This window comes from Parasteatoda tepidariorum, chromosome 10, assembly GCF_043381705.1.
Source record: "Parasteatoda tepidariorum isolate YZ-2023 chromosome 10, CAS_Ptep_4.0, whole genome shotgun sequence".
NCBI classification, from domain to species: domain Eukaryota; kingdom Metazoa; phylum Arthropoda; class Arachnida; order Araneae; family Theridiidae; genus Parasteatoda; species Parasteatoda tepidariorum.
The window spans coordinates 20304370-20325496 of record NC_092213.1 but is presented as its reverse complement, the minus strand read 5'-3'; the positions used below and the strand labels follow the sequence as shown (position 1 = coordinate 20325496).

Genomic DNA, 21127 nt, shown 5'->3' with positions numbered 1-21127 from the left:
ATTACCATTAGATTTTTGTTCCTTAGAATTACACTTTTTATTAAGATGTTGAATGATACAGTAAAATACACACACAATTATTTTGAACACTGTAAGAAATTCCGAAGCACATTATGGTGCAATGCGCCGGCACTTTGAGCGGATCATCTGCAAAATCCATTTCCCCCATAATATATTATATCTTAATTTTACAATGATATTTATTTAGTTAGAGGGATTTAGTGATTTTAAGATAATAATTCCTATAAAGATTACAGTATATCAGATTTTTTTGTTCCGTAACATGTTCTGGTATTTTGTACCGTAATTTCATCTAGTATTTTTTTGCATCGAAAATGCGTGTCAGGTTTGTGTTTTTGTCGGTGCTTTGAAGTTGCATTTTAGTTTAATGATTGCAATATATTGAAGATTTCTTTTCAAATTGAGATGCTAAGTACAAATGATGAGTAAATGAAAAGATGAGTTTAATTCTTGTGTTGTAGAAATATTTTTAAAAGAGTAAAATATAATTGGAATGGACAAACTATATCGATTAACTAAATTGTCAATCCTAACTTGATTTGCAGAATCTTGGATTCCTGCATTATTTCGTTATCTTGGGATTCCTGGATCGAAGACGTAACGACATCTGGAAATACCCATTTTATTTTGAGTTCATTTTCTATAGCATGTTTCTTTTGAACTGTGTACATTTTCTTGAGCATGCGTTTTGAGCTATATTCGAAATGAAAGGTCAACGACACATTTGCGAAAGATTTTGCGAGTTACCCCAAAATAATCTCATCGGTCAATTAGTAATCTTTATGCTACAGATTTTCAATTACCTGTGAAGAGCGTATAAGAAAGAAAAATACGATGATGTATATAGACTAACGAAGACGGTTAAAGGCAACAAAACTAAATTTAAGTATTTTGATTTCAAAGGTGTTTTAAAAGCTTTAGTTTCATTAAATAATAATATTTATCCTAATTAAATTGCAACAATATTTCTAAATTTCATTTATTGAAAATCACTATAAAATGTTATACTTAATTGAAAAAAAATTGTAAAAAATTTTTTGATGGGATTAATTAAAGTTTGTTTTAACTTTTGATAAATAAATTTATCAAAAGTTAAAACAAACAATTTAACATTTTATCATTTGATGAATTAAATAAAATGTTAAAGAAAATTTAAATATAAAATACTATCATTTCTGTTAAAGACTTGAAAAACTTGGACCGAAATGACTAAATTTGCAAATATCGTTTTAATTAAAACAAATTTTATGCATTAAAAATTCAATCAGTAACACATATTTTCGTGATAAATGAAAGGAAATTTACTTATGTTTGAAGTAAAATTTACTGATTTGCTTCTACCCAGAGCAATAATTTTTATTATATACTTCGGTAAAATTAATAAATATTTAAATATTTAAATTAATTGCTTTGTAATACAAAATATTAATATTATTTAAGCTTCGATTTAGATAACTTCTGATAAACATGTTTAATCATTCACCGAAGATAAGTATTCTTAAACTTTATTTTAATGAAAGTAGAAAGTGTATTCTGCGAAAAATTTTCCAAACAAATTTTACAATTTATAGATAAAATTTATTTTATTTATATTTTGCTAAAAGGGGTAAGGAAAGAGTCAACACTTCGTATTCGGAAAGGTCACCTGTCTACTGACCGCGCCATCTAGTGGCAATTAAGAAAAAGGGAGCTCTCTCTCTCTCTGTCTCCTTTTATCGGCATCTTTAACAAGAATATTTTTTGCACTTTTCTAAATTTAAAAACTAAAAACGAAATCTTAGATTGCAACAAGTTTTATGATGGACTGAAAGGCTTTTTTAATATTCGAAGATGAAATAATTAGTACATTTCATTCAAACAGATTTTTTATGTTTCGCATTGTTAGCTATCCTCATATAAAACATTTAATGAAACTTCTAACTAAAAAATATTTTTAAGGACTATTTTTGTAAAAATAAATTTTATTATTCATAAACATAATAAATAAATTCTTTTTCTTAATGAAAACAATTGTATTTATAAGCTATAATGAATTAACAAAGTGGTAATTTATTCTTCAAAGGGTGGTACATTCATATACCATTGTAAAGATTCTTTGTTCCTGAGGACATTTGTATTATAAGGCATTTTATTAAGCAGCTTTTTTATCAAAATTTCCATTTTCTTTCCATTCATGTTATACTGAAATAAATAAATAAATAAATTTGTCAGAAGAAAAAGAAAACAACAAATTAATATTTTACAAAATTGAGATTTGTATATATTTGTATATCTTTATGATAAACTACATATGCTGAAAAAACTTTTTTTTTCAAAAATAAATTTTGTTTTATCAGTTTCGTGAATTCTATTTTAGTATTCATAGCATTAGCAATAGAAAGAAAACAAGTTGTCAAGCCACTTTTCTCGGAACCTTTGGAGAAGCACTTTCGTTGTTTTTTCAATTAGAAGGCAATATAAATGTTTCGTTTTATCTAAGCTTGTAAAAGTCTAAAGTTAACAGAGTTAGTTAATTTAATGATTTAGCACACCAAAATCTGTAAATAATGAACATACACCCGTATCTATAACATTAATAAATAATTAGAAAGAATAAATACTCATTTCATACATAACAGATTTCCATGCAATATTTTCTATTCACACAATTTCAATAATAAAATACTATCAAATTTTTATAGGTTGCAAGCAACACAATTTAAAGAATAGCTACTTATTCCATCAATTCACAATTTAACAGGTTTTTTTTTAATTTAACAATCGATGAAACAAAACTTTTAGACCTCTCTGGTGTTAGAGCTAAACTAAAAATATTCTAATAGGCTAGATTTCAGTTTCTAAGAATGAAATCAATTTTTAGTTCAACATTAAAAATTAAATTATAAAATTCGTATCAAGTTTAATTATACTTACGAATATCAAAGTTAATTGATAAACGTTAATTAAAAATTCGTGATAAATGTTAAGGCATTTGTGAATGCAGTGAATAACTTTTTGAGCAAAAAATTTAATAACTAAAGTAAATGCATTTTTTTAATTCTATAATTAAAGCTTTGGATGAAACATTTTATAACAAGCGTAAATGTATTTGCAAAATGCTTGGTTGTGTTCAACTGTATGAAATTTCACGAAAAAAACTCTATTTGTTAATACTGTGGTTAGTGAGTTTCTAAAACCTGAACCGTAACCGACCGAATCATGAACATAGTGATGAATATCTTAGTTAACTTCCTGAAGCTTTAAATGAACGAAAAAGAACCTAACAGAAATATATTTGCTAACATTATAGTTAAAGATTTAAAATTTTAATTGAAAGAACTCTTAACAATCATAAATACATATAAGATTGCGCAAGTTAACTATCTGAAATTTTAAATGATGAAATACTTTACGAACACGTTAATACAATTATTAACTCTCTGAAACTAAAACAATAAACAATAAAATATTTATGATTTTCTTCAGTTTATCTTACTGGTATGTCTTGAACCTCCATGATAAGCCCAGGAATGTGTTCATCTGTCAACTCTTCATCTATTTTTTCCCGAACTTTCTTCAGTAATTCATCATTGAATTTGAAGCCAGCTTTCAGTTTCAAAAACAAAACAGCTCTCTCAGTACCATTTTTACTATACTGAGAAACACAAAGGCTATCGTGTACTTCAAGGAGACGATTCACTAAGGGCGAAAAACAAGGTTAAAGAGTTCCTGATTTTTTTTTTTATTTGTCTAAAATAGATTTTTGAAGATAAGAGTATTGCATTATTCACTACACGACTTAAATAAAAACATTTCTCAAGTAAATGTCTGAAAAAAGGAAAGAAAAAATGGTTAGTACACTGTAAAAAATTCTGGATCAAATTAAGGAAAAAAGTATCTGCTTTCAGGGTATCAGTACGTTTTGTCATGTAATTTAGTTTTACCCGAAATTTTACGGAACAAAAAATCTAATTTACCACAATTTTTAGAGCAATATTTAATTGAAAGCACTGAAACACTGTACATACAAGAGTAACTGTAAAAATCGCAATATTTACTGTAAAATCAATAAGACACTGTAATTAAATGAGTATTACTGAAAAAGTTATAGTAATAATTTTTATGGGAAAACTGGATTTTGCAGTAAAATGGTTTACGGATGCTGCACTCTGAGTGTCAATACTTTTTACCAGAATTTTATCCAGAATTTTTCTCTGTGGTTTTAGAATCTTGAGCAAAGTGGTAAGATGGTGACAGCGTGGTTAGAGCTGCGCACTTACTGTTCTTACTTTTCAAATCAACGCATCAGATTGGTGTGGCCAAACCCCAGACCGCCACAATGACAGCTTAGTGCGGCTTTCACATGTTTGTTTTTTACTGCTGACAGAAGTAGAAGGCGCGCTTTTTACCTCTCACACATCAGAAGGTGGCTGTAGAACAATTAATCAGATTCCAAAAGATTAGGTAATTGAGCCATTCTCTGCACAAATCAATTAATTCCTCTGGTTGAAATAACTCATATTTAAGTTTCAAAACTTAGTCATAGCTTTTTATATTTAGAACAAATTTTTCAAGTAATAAAGAGCAAAATATCTAAGCGACAAAATGTTCATAAAATTTTTTATATTATAAAAAGAATTTTAAGAAATAATGTACTTTTTTTCATCCATTTTTTGTTTCATCAAATATCAATTTGGTCATAAGAGATTTGCATGCGTTCGAAATAAGGGAAATCTTTGGGATACAACTATCCCAATTATCGGGTACTCACTGTTTTTCGAATGACGACCCTGCAATATTGCCTGTATGCTGAGCTTTATCAATTCAATTTCGCAAGAAGCCTGCCTATTCCTGTGTGGTGAAGATCCGGACTACCTTCCCCTCTATCCGGCTCTTAACACTGTTTTTCGAAGCTCTGTCGCCAAGGAAAATAATAAAAGCTATAGTTTAAATACCTTACACTTGAAGCAATGTGGTGTTTTTAAACTATATATATGATCTTGGAGTGATGAATTATCTGGTCTTTAGAACAGACGAATCAATTTATGTGTCTTTTCTTTGGAGAAAGATGTGTGCTCACTTTTAGCTCATCTGTTCCATTATTATTTTTTAAAAAAAATAATAAATAAAAAAACAAAAAAAAAACTTTGTGTTATGATTAAATTAGATTATGATTCACTGACCCATTTTGTTCATTTACATCTTCTCCTATAAAATTTGTCTGGAAAAAAGAAATAGTAATCAATGTTGCTCAAAAGACAAATATATCAAAATATTAGGCCAGACAATTTAAATTTAAATGCACAATCATAGCCTCTATGAAAGTATAATAACAGCCTCTTTTACCCCCCTCTTTTTCCGAAGAAAGTATTTTCCACATAAAAGCAATGACTGATACTAAATACATACCTACATTATAAATTTCGGAACTTCCAAATCTAAATCCAAACTGATTGATGGCTTCATCACTGAAATATTATAAGATTAAATAAGCTAAAGAAAAACAATTTATTCTAATATTTTATAAGGAACTAAAGCATGGTTTTACATTCTGTTACTTTTTATAATTAATTACTGAAAAAATAAGTGAAAAGCGTATAAGAGTATGGTAATAGAAATATTCGTTAAAATTTTAGGCCAATAATAGTCTTTGCAAACAAATATACAAACTATAGTTTGTAGGAAAAAATAAATGAAGCAATAAAGGAAACGAAGGAAATAAAAATAAAAACAAAAATATGGCGCAATTCAAGTCTTAACTGAGCAGCCCCAGTTAAGCATTCTATTAATATGTTACGCATCTTTTCCTTGACTTCTTTTTTTCAATCTGCGCATTGAAATAGAGGGCGTTGTTTTCTTCAGTTTTAAGTGTTTCCTTTTCATTCGGTTTGCTTATAAAATCGCTGTTTGACCTGGTTAAAATGAGTTTTTATTTTCTGATGATTTTGTTTGAGTTTCTTTTCTAAATTGGTTCTATGCATTTCATGTTTTTTCCTCGACTTCTATACAAAACCTTCGGTGTACTAAGGGAGTTACTTTAGGCATTTGCCTCTCCCTCAATAGAAAAGATTTTGTTTTATGGCTACCGGGGCCGGTACCCCTTGAAGACGTCGGCTTCGGTGGTCATATTTTTATTTCTATTTCCTTCGTTTCCTTTATTGCTACATTTTTCCTTTTTTGAAATTTCTGCTGCTTTTAAGCACGTTTTTTTTTCAAAGAAGTGTTTTATATTTAAAATTGAAAAAAAAATTGTTTTCTTTTAGTAGGAAAAAATAAATATATACTTATTTCGCAAAGCAATATTAAATTTCAAAATTTATCTTTCTAATGATAAATTTTTTTATCAAACGTTTACTATGTATTTTGGATAAAATGGTTAAGATAATATTGATTAATTTATTTATAATTCCTAGAATGTGAAACATACGACGTGGAAGACACGTAAAAAAATAATATATTATGTAACTATTGAATTTTGTTATATTATTAGACGGCATGTTCCGTGATCACCGCCCTTAATATATATTTTTAGAATCCTTTTCAAAAATATTGTCAAAGAAATATTCAGATTAAGTTTCAAGCAAGTATCAAAAACTTTATCGAAATCAGAACAGTTGTCTAAATAAAAATATTTTTTTTTTATAATTTGTCTTTATCTTACATCATTCTATTTGAAGTTACTTTCTCATATTGAAATATTTTTTAATAACGATAAATGTCTTATGATTATCATTTAAGTCCATAAAATATACGCTACCTTTTATTTAATTTAAGAATCTGCCATTATTGTTTCATCAACACAAAATATTTATTTAATCAAATCAAGCTTTAAATGAGGTAGATATGAAAAAATGTTTATGACATCAAGTTGGATGCATAAAATATGAATCTTAAAATTCATCAACAACAATCAGGAAACTTTTTCAATGGTTATGAGTTCAGTTAATAGTATGAAAACCTAAACTTGTCAAACTTATTTTTTGTTCATCTTTATGAGAAGAATTCAAATGTTTCGTTCTAATGTATTAGTAAGTTGTGAAACGAATTTGGTATGGTTTGTCTTTTCTTTTCACACAGCTGGCGAAAATAAATGTGTTTTTAATAACACAATTTCAATGTTTCTTTTCTTAAAACTGTAATTTGTTTTTATAAATAATTAATGAAACACGTTTAGAAGAAATTTAAAAGGATCATTTGCAAGCTGATCAAATCAACCGCATTGATGTAAAACGATAATTTTTGAGATATTTGTACAAGATAATGTTATTTCCATCGGTAAGTAAAATCCTCGAAGATCGGAGAAAAATATTCTAAATCAAATAAAAATGAATGCGGTTATGTACAATTAATAAATTACAGTTAGTAAATGACAGTTAATTAATCAGCTAGTGAATTACACAAAAACAATTTTTCAAGCATTAGAAAAAATCATTCCTTTATAAACATTTGTTTCTAATTTAAAGAATGAGAATTTTTGTGGTTGTTTAAGAATTTTTATGGTGGTCAAAATTAGAAGGAAATAAACAAACTTCCTAATTAAAGCGTTCTTACAAAAAAGTACCCGAAGTATTTCCCGCCAATCATGATAAATAATTTTGTATACACCGTGTTTCATAATAGCCTATCCTTAACATAACCTTTCAGAACCTGTGTTAAAAAAGCTTAGATATTTGGGGTCGCAAATTAATGTAAGTGAGGAAAAAAAAATATATACAATCAAACTCGATTGAATTATTAGTGCGGTAGGCTGAATTGTTTGATTGCCAAAAGAAACAGAAAGATATAGAAACGACTATTAGAGACATTTTCAATTAGGTTTACGAAAAAATTTATTTAAAAACCGCTATTATAGAACACCACGAATAATTACTTTTTAGCTTAGAGTATTTAGATGAGAAAGAAATTTTTTCAAATTTTTCTTTCAGACCAGAAATATAAATATTTTCAAGAGTTAAAGGAAAAGTGTAGTTTATTGAATTTTTTTTAATATTACCAGAAACTTATTTCCAATGTAATAAAATTTTGTATAAGTACACGATGCTCTGAAGCAAGATTGATATCAAATTTATCGAATAAATCTGAAAATAACAAATGTGTTTTCATTCTAACGAAAAGAAATTGGTGTTGTTTTAGACAAAAAACGTTAACTTCGATTTTATGTGTGTCTATAATCAGGTCGAATAGATATTTTTTTTTTACATGTATACAAATACAAATACTTTATAACTAAACTCGAGGACTTCCATCTCTCTCCATTCTTTTCTCAAGACTCATAATTTTTTTTTCTCTTAAAAGTTAATATTTTTTCAAAAAAAAAAATACGATTTAGTTTAGAATGAAATATATATTATAATTTCATGTAATAACATTTTATTAACGCATTAATCGCAACAAAATTAACGATTACTGAGATTTGAAAAATAATCAACTGTACTTTAACACCTCTTTAACGAACGGTTAATTTTCAAGAAAACAGTCATAAAAGTGCCTATTTTTTTGGCTTTTATATTTGTATTACGTATTTGATTAGTGCTGACATCTAGTTTAAAATAAACTATCTACAACTTCCTTAAAAATATCCTGGTACTGTGGTCTGGTGTGCAAAATAAGAAATAAAATTTTTTCCGGGAAAAAGAAATTATTTAGTTTTATTCTTATTGGCACGTTACTACTGATCACTCCAGCCGTCAATATCACGGGAGCGAGAAATAGAGGGCGAAAGCTCACCCCGTCATTTTCACGGGAGCGAGAAGGAAGGGGGGTTAAGTAACTTTTAATGTAGTTAAACTCTGAATTTAAAAATATGCAGATTCGTAAAATATAGTGTAAAATTACGTTAGAATAATTAAAAAAATCAATAAATAAATAGTAATCAAAATCAAAAATAGCAGTACTGTTAAATACCTCTGAATTAGGGATTCCAAAATATTTACAGAAAAAAAATTACTGTTATGACTTTTATTAAATTCATGCTGATGACAGCTAAAACAATATGGAAATCAATGTGGGATACTTGATCCTGTCATGTGATTTTCCAGCCAATAAAAAAGCATCGACAACAATGGAAAACAGTCTTTGACCAGCAATAATTTTTGAGCAAATTTGAGTTCGAAAAAAAAAACTCTCGCTAGGTTTATATTTGAAAATTACTATTCCAGCTTCTGCTCAAAAGAAATTTCTGCCCTGTAGAGGGATTTCAGTGGGCTGTAGATCAGTTTACATGTTTTTTTTCCCATCAAATTAAACAATGCAGAATTCTCAAACTAATAAAAGAATATAATTTTTTTATCTCATTGTACTCCCTGTACATATTCTTATACACCTTCGAAGTTTCTAAATCTTACAGTTTTTTGTGCAGCAAAACAAAGTGTAATCCTAATTTGAACACCAAGGTGGAGGTCATGGTTTATTAATATAGAAAAAAAGTATTTATCAGTAAAGAATAAAAGCAATTGAAATAGGTCACGTAGTGTACGCTTTATGCAATAAGCTGAATAGAATTAAAAACCAAAGCATTATTGTTTCTTAATTATTCTTTCTGCAACAAGTTTCCCATGTTTTCTCGATTTAAAATTAACAACAAAACTAACTGAACGTAATTATTTAATTAATTTTCTTACTTTCTGCAACAAATTAAGATTCCTTTAGTTTTCGGATTAACTATTGCTAGGTCCGACATCGAAAATTTATCTGCAAAGAACAAAAAAAAAAATTCAATTAGAGAATTATGCACTCTAAGAAAACTGAATAAACGTTGATCATAACATTTTGTATTTTATTTTATAACCGTCGTTGAACAGTCTACCCAATTTTGTTTTTACAACTACTAATGTTCAACTCCGTTGCCTTGTAACTTTAAACCGATCCAGAAGACAAGGGAACCTTCTGGATCAGTACCCCCGAGGTGTGATTTGTTATGGGAACATGTAGGACATTATGACTGGACAGATATAACGTACATCAATCACCATTTACTACACTGGGAGTCTTCGGCCGGCAAGGATCGAACCCACGAACTCTTGAACCGGGGCCCAGTGCCCTACCAACCAGACTTTCTCGGTCCTTAGTATGAAATATATGTCATGGAATATACGTACGAAAAATAATATATTTGGAAACAAGTGAATTTTGTTTTATTATTAAACGGCGTGTTCCCTGAACACCGCCCTTAATATATATATTTAGAATCCTTATCAAAAATATATACCATATTAAGGTTCAGGTAAGGATCAAAAACTTTACCGAAATCATAACAGTTACCGAAATAAAAGTGATTTATAATTTGTTAAAATCTTACACCCTTCTATTTAAATTTACTTTCTCATATTGAATTATTTTTTAATAACGATAAATGTTTTATGATTATTACTTAAGTCCATAAAATATGCGTTACCTTTTATTTAATTTAAGAATCTTCCATTATTGTTTCATCAACTCAAATTATTTCTTTAATCAAAGCAAGCTTTAAATGAGATAAATATGAAAAAATGCTTATAACCTCAAGTTGGATGCGTAAAATATGAATCTTAAAATTCATCAGAAACAATCAAGATACTTTTTCAATTGTTATGATTTCAGTTAATAGCACGAAGGAAAAAATTCCTTTCATATAGTAACGGTACACCGAAAATTCCAGTTTTCAAAATTAGGCTTCTTATTACCGCACGTTTAGTGAATACAAAACTAAAAAGTAAATTTTACCGAAGAAATGGTTCTTATATCCTGAAGGTATCGTGATAAAACTACAAAATTTTACCACATTTGCTAAATTTTATTGCATAATCAAGTACAGTAGTTTTAACCATACTTTTGTAAATGTATTAGAGTAATAATTTCTAAAATTTTGCATCTAGCTCCGAAACCCTAAAAGAATACAGTTGTATGTTTTTGCAAACTTTATATTTTCCATTTAAATTCATCACATTGTCAATGTGATGAATTTGCTGTTTTTCAACCTTTAAAAAAATTTTGACTTTAACATTTCTAGTATATTTTTATGAAACTAGTTAGTGCTTCGATTTAAAAAATAATTAAAAACAAATAACTCACCTTTGTATTTAGAAAAGTATAGCTCTCTATATTTGGAACCGTTTTCATCTCCATATATTCCTAAGGGCATTGACGGATATGGTTTTGATATGACTAGATCTCCAACTTCACCAGTTATGGGACAGCCTGTTTAATAAGAACAACAAACCTTTATCAAGAGAAAAAAAAAATTAGCTGAAAGTTCATCTTCTTTCAGAAGTCTTATTTTCGTAATTTAAGAACAATATTTATCATATGATACAAAAATACCATAAACATAACATTGTTTTGCACATAAAGTAAATCCTGTTTTAGTGATGTAAACTAAGCAACTCAAAGTGAAACATAATTTAATGAAATGAAAAAAAAATTAGACATAGATTCAAAAAAATAAAGACTGACTTGTGAAATTTTACTTTTTTTTAATAAATTTTCACAACTAAGAGTTTATAAACCCGAGATTAATTCTTGTTTGCTTCTGTAAAGCAAACAAAGGGGGTTTAAAATACATTTTGTAAAAATATTTTTGCTTACACAATAAAGTTTCAAAATGGACATTAGTTGAAAAATTTTCACGAGTTAGCATTATTATTTTTTATTTAAACTACAAGCTGTATTTTCTCTAAATGATTTTCTAAATTGCACAAACTGGGGCAGGTCTTCCTTAAGGAAGCTGATTTGATCTCCAAAGAATAGGAATTAGAGCGTTTTTAATGGGAATTAAAGCGTTTTTTCTTCACATGAATAACTTTTGCTTTCCTTTGTATAAATTAAGGTTAATGCAAATAAATGCTAATGTAAATAAATGCTCAAAAATAAAACAAACGTGACATATTTCTTAAGTCCATTCATTGAACAAAAGATTAAGATTAAAAAAGATGGTGTACGTATGATAGCGTTCATAAAAATGGCATTCAATTTCTGTGTGATTGTGAGTTTTCCTTAATTTATGAACATGAGTGTAATTTATTGAAACAAAATGCTCTTAAATATTTGAAAACCAGGATTTATTTATGTGTAACTAGAGAATAATGTCAGAACTTTACCTTCATCATCTACTACCTCTATATCAGCACCTAAACATGGGCATGTTTGTTCTCCTTTATATATAGGTAAAGTATGATGAAATGCCATGCATCTACCCATGATTTCAGTGGCACCTGAATAGGGAAGATATAATTTTTATTACTGAATCAATTTAGAATTGAACGATATTTGATTATACTACTTACCATAAATGGACGTGAATAAAATGTTTTTCTTAATTCTTTTATATACGAATTCATAATTTTGAGGCTTTACAACACTTGCACCAGAAAATATAAGAAGTAGACTGTTCAGCTTATGATTTTCATCTATGATCATAATATATAAATAATAAGTTAATTAAAAACACTCATGCTCAAAATACTCCTCAAGTAAATATATGTTTGCAATACTCATTAGTTAGAAAAAAACTCCAGTTTTAGACTGAATGTTCCAAAAATCAGTTAAAGGAAAACATGTGAAGTCAGCTTTCTGCTTATAAAGCCGTTAATTTGCCTTCATTTAATTTCAAAATTAGCTTACAATTTTTTTAAACAGAGAGCTACAAAATAATGTATTCAAATTGAGCAGACATTCGTGCAAATATTTCAGTTCGAATGGTTTAACGACCAGCATAAAAATTGAATACAAAAGTGACATAAAATACTGAACTAATGCGCCATCTGTCAACGAATTGTGTAACTAATTTAAAATTTAATGAGAATAAAAACGTGTATAAATGTACAAAATTTAAAAAAAAACATGCTTTTCTATTTGCTGACGTTTAACCATTGCACAACAATGTTGAACATTCAAAGGTCTGAAAAAAAAGTGTGCAGACATTCGGGCAAATATTTCCGTACGAATGGTTTAACGACCAGCATAAAATTGATTACAAAAGTGACATAAAATACCGAACTAATGCGCCATCTGTCAACGAATTTTGTAACTAATTTAAAATTTAATGAGAATAAAAGCGCACATAAATATACAAAATTAAAAAAAACAGTGCTTTTCTATTTGCTGACGCTTAACCATTACATAACAATGCGGAACAGTCAAAGGTCTGAAAGCAAATTGTGCAGACATTCTAGCAAATATTTCAGTTTGAATGGTTTAACGACTAGCATAAAAATTGAAGAAAAGAGTGACATAAAATACAGAACTAACGCGCCATCTGTCAATGAATTTTGTAACTAATTTAAAATTTAATAAGAATGAAAACGTATATAAGTATACAAAATTAAAAGAACCGTATTTTTCTATTTGCTGAAATTTTCAATTCTTCGGACATTTTTGTGACATACGGTATAATACCCAGTTTTTGACGCAATACATTTTACACTCATCAGTTTTAGATACTGAAATGCTAATACTTTACTCGGAAAATATCCCTTCTTTTCTAATTCATCCAAAATGCTTGGAGTTGCGAAGAAACTTGATATTTTATATTCATCAATAATGTCCCACAAATAAGTAGGCGATAAAAAGTATGGCACGCCATCATAAAGCACAGAAGTGGCCCCTCTGAGAAACGACAAAGGTCCTATCAGCCATGATGCCCATCCTGCCTGAATTTTAAAAAAATGTTAATTATTATGGACTTGGAACTCAGCGTAAACAATAACAAAGTTTTTAAGTTGAAAAGTAATAGTGAGAACTGCCGATGTATTCCTCCGCTTATGTTAAGTTAACGAGTGTGTTTGAAAGGGCTTGATATTCTAGGAAGTTTTATTGTTGTGCTTTGTATTTAAATGTGCACGTAAATTTAATATTTATAAGGTTCTTCTGTATTTTTAAAATTCTAAAATCTTGCGAGTCATGTATCTATATAAGGTAATTAATACACTATCTACCAATAAGTATTTGGACACCTATGCAAATAATTATATCTGCGGTCCTGACATACATCACGCCCTCCACCGGTATATAACGTGTAGGAAACAACATCGGCATTAGTTCCATGTAAGATGCCTACTTCACTATTTTGGATAACAATGTGCTTCCTACGCTGTGGCAGTTTTACTGGGTGGACCCCTGTAACTTCCAGGACAACAATGCCAGCTGTCATTATGCGAGGGTCACCAAAGCTTGGTATGGTGCCAATGAGGTTAATCGAATGGACTGGCTTGCACAGAGCCCAGACCTGAACCCTACCGAGAACCTCTAGGACGAGTTGGATCTCCGAATTAAGGGGTGTACTACCCATCCAAAATCGGTGAGGGAACTTACATGTCTTCTCCAAGACGAGTGGAAGAAAATACCACTAGCCGTCACGCAAGGACTTGTAGAAAGTATGCCCCGGAGGATTCACGTTGTAATTGCCTCTCATGGAGGATCTACCAACCATTGATTATGAATAAAGTTTGTTTTTCTTTTCAATCGCACGTGTCCAAATACTTATTGGTAAATAGTGTATCACAACATAAATAAAGTGAATGTGCTGTCAGGTTTTAAGTGTTTTCTTCAGTTTTTTAATGTTATTATAGTTAAAGTTAAATGGATAAGCGTCTTGAATTAATAGAGCAAGTCATATTGCAAACTGTATAAGTACAATAATATTGCAACGTTGTATGTTTTTTAAGCTAAGGCGTAAAAATTCTTATTACCCGGAATTCTTATTACGAATTTTATTCAATAGCGTCACCCGTGGGAAATTTTATACGGTTTTACATCCATAATAAACATTTTAATAACCTTACAACTATATAGTAAATGACTTTTTAACTCTTCGAGACCTGAGATTAATTTGAAGTGAAAAATAATAAGTTATTTGTATTAATTTTTATTTTCTTTCTGTCAAAATATTCTTTATTTATGTTCGATAGCTCTTCTATTTCATCTGTTTTTTTCGATTCTATATAAAAAAAAATTTCATAAATATGCAAATTTGAGTTTTAGTTTTAAAAAAATGTAGTTTTCATTAATAAATATAAGTTATAATAAATATATAGTTTTTATTAATAATTAATAACTAATCTCCAATCAAAATTAAAAAAAGCTTTTTTATTTAATTTTGTAGCTCTTGTTTAAATCTTGTTAACACATCATAAATGAGCTCTTCAAACTATAAAGATTTATGTTGACACTTAAAATCCGATCATTGGCTCAGAGGTTATTAGGGTACAACGTTTTCAATTTTGGAAACTTCATAAAATTTAGGTGGAATTACTTACGGGTGAAACAGATAGTATCGCACGTTCTCTGCTGTTATTTTGAATACATATCTCTTTTACAAAGCACAGAAGTCCCTACAAAAAATAATAAATAAATAAAAACTATGCTTAATCATACATTTTGTTAGATATTTATAGTTGTGAAAAGTGAAAATTCAAAGTTATAGCAATTACAGTATTACAGTTTATCTAAACTCTTAAACCATTTAGCATTGACATGGGCAAATGAAAGAGGAAAACATTTTTTTATAGTACATCTGCTATAATTTATGNGTTGACACTGTCATTTAACTAAAATTACGAATTTTGAAATTAATATGATTTTTTAAGAGGCAAGCGAAGCTTAAGTGTTCCTTCACTGGTTAGTTTACCCTACATCTGCTATAATTTATGAAAAACAATTTAAGACGAAGATAATTTATAATTGCAGAGATTTCATTAATTATAATAATTTATTTAAATTAACAAATAGATTAAATTGAATAAATTATTGGGAATAAAATATACTAAATTAATTATAAATTTAAAATCTAATACAATTCCGAAGTATTTGTAATGTAACAGCGATGATTAAAATAATTATTTATTAATTATAAATTAAGTATATTAATTATTAAAAAATTAAATTACTTAGATAAGATTGAATAAAATCAATTAAATCAATTATAAATTTATAATCTTACATTCTTGCGAAGACAATAACAGCAAACTAGAACTTATAATTAAATGATCTAATTAAATCTCTAAGAATTTTACCCTAGATACATCCTATTAACATTGAAGTAAAATAATATAAGCTTATGTTTTTTTTCTCAATAGAGAGTTTGCTTTTTCTCAAAAGTAATTATTAAAACAAACAATAAATTATTATTATTTTTGTTAAATAAGGTTGGTAGAGTTAAAAATTGAAATTAAAGAGATTTAAAATGATGTTGTCTTTAATTTATAATGGTTCACATATGCCACAAATTAGATATTTAACTTTACTTTGCTCGTAAGATCAAGACAAAAAGATTAAAAATAATGACATTATTGCAACAAAAAAAGTGACAAAGTTCTTTTACTAGCTTTCACTTAAAAATTAAAATTCCGTAACCAATATATATTTATTTGGAAATATCAAGAGTTGTGGTCAATACAAACTTCTGTTAGTTTAGCTAACTTTTCTTATTTTTTAAGTACTGTACTAATCCTGTTATAAGAAGATTGAATTAAAGAGTAGAATCAGGGGCCCTTGGTTTGGCGACAAATTTAACTGTAAAATTTTGCTGAAACTCAGTTTCTGGTTACCATGATATTCTTTTCTTGCTGTCTCTTCTTTTAATTACGTCATCATCGGGTTACCAGAATTTCTATTTACCGTTATGTAATTGGTTCTTGGTATATTTTCAAATATAGGCATGTTCTCAAATCACCAATTAAGGGGGCCCTCTAACCTACACTTAATCGAAGAATTAAGCAGCAATTATACAGGGTTAAACGTTTCAGAACTCCTAAGAGGGGTAGAGGGCATCTTGATGACTCGAAATCATATAGCAATGCGGGGTCGGAAATGCTTTCCAGAGGCGGTAGATGGCGTTGTGCGAAAGTTCCGAGCTTTCCAGTGCGTTGGCCTCTTCTGTCACCCGACCTATCATGTCTTGCTTTTTATTTCTGGGGTCACATGAAAACGCTGGCTTATGTCACCCCTGTTGACAATGCTGAGGAGCTGGTTGTAAGAATTGCAGTAGCTGCCGGAGAAATTCGAGATATGCTTGGAGTATTGCTGAATGTTCGGATGTCCATGCGCTGGAGATGTGAGGTGTACATTGTAGCAGGTGGCAGAAACTTCGAACACTTACTTTGACCCATGTACCTTATGCTTATTTCAATGTATTATTAAAACGATTTTTCACTTACGGTCTCTTTTCTTTATGGTTCTTCTGTGTACACTACCGCTTCTGGAAAGCATTTCCGACCCCTCATTGCTATATGATTTCGAGTCGTCAGGATGCACTCTACCACTCTTAGGAATTCTGAAAAACTTAACTGAGACACCTTGTATATTTACTTAAGTAAAGGGAAGAATGAAGAGATTTCAAAATTGTGGTCTGTGGCAAAATCCTCGCTAAGACTTGTTAATATATGGGCAGAGCCTTGCAAGAAGTAATTGTAAATAAATAAGAAATAATTATAAATAAATTAAAAAACACATCTCAGAAGGGAACCAACTCGAAGAGTATAACTCGTAGCCACCTCTACGGGCAAACCTCTACATATTTTCGTTTTTAAAGAAAATTTGCTACTTAAGTTGCCTTAGCGATTGTAGTTGGCGCCACAGATTACGATACGCAAATAACCTCAAAGGAATGCATATGTTTACATTAAAAGCAAACATCATTACGTTAGAATTGATTTACATCTTTAAAATAAGTTACAAGGTCAACTATTAAGCAATAGTTTCTTAGTCAGATGAAGTGCTAAAAGTAAAAAGTGTAAGTTTAATGTACTTGGTGGTGGCCATTTAAGCAGTTAAAACTTACAATTTAGTCAATGTTTTGCTCTATCCTTAGGGCAGTTGGGGAGGTACTGCCGATAAAATAGTAGTATAAATTAACTTACCTCACTGCCGTGTACAATTGCTTTTGGTGAACCAGTAGTTCCTGAGGTATAACTAATGAAAACGGGATGTGACATAGACACTTGTTCAAAGATTAAATCTGGCACTGAACCATCTGCATTGCGCCCAACATCCAAAAATTCTTTTAAAAAACAGCTACATAGAAAAATAAAAGTATTTTAAATGAATTTATGAGCTTCAGACGTTTCCAAATCAACTGAGATCTGATCTACAGAATATATTCTACCCTGTTAAAATGTTTACAGTTTTTTGTAAGAATGTTGGATTTGTTTGTTTGAATTTAATTTATTTTAACGTTACAAAATTAGTTTTAAGTATTCAAAGCATCTATTATACACAAAATAAATATTTGATATCCTTACATTTTGTTGCATAATTAGCTTCTGAAAACTATGATATATATTACAAGGCATTCCTGGCACATTGAAAGTCAGGCAAGGTTAAAAGAAGATGCTGCTTATTATCACATGCATAAATATTGAAAAAGCATTAAATATCACTAAGATAGATATATTTCATTTTTTATGTCAAGGAAAAATTGCGTAAGTTTTCCGCATCATCTCGTAAGTCAAATGTCGAAAGGGAAGCATTATTAATAATAGTTCTACTAATCAAAGCACTAGATTTTTTATGCTCTCCGTAAAGGAAAACTTAATATTGCTAATCTTCACATTCTTTAAACAGGGCGTGCATATATAATTATGTGAAATACCTTCAAACAGTCAAGAGACCTCCCACACTGTAACGAAATTGCCCGTTAGCTAAGTTGCTGAAGAAAGATTATTCTAAGCATTAAAATACATTTATAAGAATTTAAAATCAATTTTGCAGAAAGATTTATTAGATTAAATTCTTTTCTTAAAATTGAGCATTTAGCTCAAAGGTGAATTAAATAAAATTTGCATTTAATTTAATGATTCTGATGATTCCATTATTATTTTTAATCCTCCTTTTCACTATAAAAATTCCAAATTAAAATCTGAAACACAATCGTGCTCATAAATATATAGTGACCATAGTTAGAGACGGACGAAACTGGAGCTACTTATTATCCGGAGAGAAGCTGGGATATCTAAAACAAATTTTTTTGGCTCCGTGTCCCTAATAAAATCAATAGATGTTTACTTGCCTGTTAACTATTTCACTGATATCCTTTCTTATGGAATCTTTTCTGGATGGCACAATGATTATCTTTTCTGAACTTGTCAAACCTACATAAACAATAATGCATAATACTTTCTTATCTTCTTTAGGTTGCGGTAATCACTTCACAAAATCTGAATTTTTTAGTGTCAAAACACACGATTTTGTAGATCTTAAGGAAAAAAATTTTAAAGCCAAATAAAGATAAATAAGTGTTCAACAAATAATAAATTCAAAAAATACTATTTTCCATAAGAAATTTGCTCTGGTACACACATTGTTTCATTATTTAATTCGCCATTCTTATTTAACTTTAATAAATACAGTAAAAATAATATTCTGATTAAAAACTGATACAAAGTTTGTGGGGAAAAAGATATATCATGTAAAGGTATTATTTGAGTGAGTAAATTTTAGGTTTGAGTGAGTTGGTTTATCTTCTCTTCACTTTCGAAATTGTTCGGCATTTCTGCACAGGAGAAAAAAAATGCTGGTAAAATTACCGCACTATATTTTCGTGACGTTTGCGATGAAAAATAAACATATTCCGGTTAATAAAATCAAAATATGCAGTATTTAAAACATTTTTTTAAAATTTTTTTCGCTCATATAGTAACGGTTTACTAGAAATTGTGTTTTTTAAAATTATATTTCTTATTACGATACATTTCGTAAAAATTAGAAGACAGAGAAGTGAATTGAACTGAATAAATTATTTTTTCGCCATGCTCTATGGTTTCATAATAAAAATATGGTTTCATAATCACCGCACATTTAGAAAAAAAACCTGAAAAGTAAATTCAACCGAATAAATGGTTTTTATATCCTGAACGTATCGCGATTAAACGACAAAATTTTACCACATTTTCCAAATTTTATCACATATTGTAAAACCATACTTTATTGTTAGTTTTAATAAAGTCATTACCAAAGTGGTAAATATTACCTATCTGTTTGGTGTTCCCATAGAGCAAGAAACATTGTAGGTAGTTTTATGACCATACCTTTTTTATTCTCATGCACTGAATGTTATTGAAATAAACTGAGTTTCAAAAAATATATTTAGATTTAAATTAAACCTCATTGGGTAATAAAGGATACATAAAAAGATAAAAGATACTTAGACGAAACGGAAGTGCTAAGAGTCGTATGTTTTCAATGAAACCAATTCGAAAGCGTCATTCGAATAAATTTTTGAAATTCACGAGGTTGAATTCAAGAAAAAAAATTTTATGATCATTTTTCCTTTGTGTCTTATCATTTGTCTTGTAAAAAATATAATTGTGTGTTATTCCATAAACTCATTCAAAAAAATTTTTGAAATTCATGAGGTTGAATTCATAAACAAAAATTATATGTTTCTTTTTCCTTTGTGTCTAATCATTTGACTCTTGGTGGAATTCAGCCTTCTTGATCTAGACTAAGAGTGGAAATGCTCGACAAAGGGAAGCTTAAGAGGGGACCCCACCCTGAATATTTCTAAAATTCGAAATTTTTTTTAGCATTTTTCAAATCTTTGTACCCTTCTTAATGTCTGACTCAAACGATTTATCGGTACCTAACTTCGTTTGGAAGTTATACCGGAAAATAGAGAGTCGTCGCTAAGCAGGTAGAAAGGCCCGTTCGGCCGGATTAGGAGGGGCGACATTCTTTTTGTGTCTCATCCATTCTGTTGATGGAGAAGATATATGGACCTGGAATTGCAGAATAAAGGTTAGTCATTACTAATTTAATAATTTACTAGATTGAACATAAGTCAAAACTTTAAACGTGTTTTTCTCAAAACGCTGTTTTTTGACCTGGCCTAACGTTTTTCTCATGATCCATACAACGAAAAAAGCTGCTATTTTAAATTACGTAAAAATATATTCTTTAGAAAGTAGCATAGGATTTTTTTTTGATATTTTGATTTTATATTAGTATTTTAATGAATATTTTTTTAATGAAAAACTTAACTTTTTTTTAAGTTGCCGCCATTTTGGTAATTTTGCGAATATCAAAAAACCGCTATGCTACTTTTTAGATAATGTCTTTATGTTTCAGAAAATCTAAACAAAATCGTTTTCCTATGTTTCAGGACTTCTAAATCCATAAGGCCAGTGAGGTGCTACTTTTTGATGACCAGCCACACACG

The 21127-nt window shown here is 29.1% G+C and overlaps 1 protein-coding gene across 1 annotated transcript in view; it reads right to left on the bottom strand.

Moving 5' to 3' along the window:
* Positions 1–1962: 1962 nt before the first annotated feature.
* The window catches only part of LOC107442549 (acetoacetyl-CoA synthetase-like), a 30589-nt gene continuing 11424 nt past the window's right edge, over positions 1963–21127 (bottom strand). Inside the window, exons 7-17 of the mRNA XM_043041411.2 lie at positions 18980–19061; positions 17832–17985; positions 15231–15305; positions 13436–13625; positions 12261–12383; positions 12075–12188; positions 11050–11175; positions 9621–9690; positions 5410–5468; positions 3497–3699; positions 1963–2202 (exon numbers count right to left, since the gene is read on the bottom strand). Coding sequence (XP_042897345.1) covers positions 2071–2202; positions 3497–3699; positions 5410–5468; positions 9621–9690; positions 11050–11175; positions 12075–12188; positions 12261–12383; positions 13436–13625; positions 15231–15305; positions 17832–17985; positions 18980–19061 — 1328 coding nt within the window. The 3' untranslated portion in view covers positions 1963–2070. The remainder of the gene's footprint in view (positions 2203–3496; positions 3700–5409; positions 5469–9620; positions 9691–11049; positions 11176–12074; positions 12189–12260; positions 12384–13435; positions 13626–15230; positions 15306–17831; positions 17986–18979; positions 19062–21127) is intronic.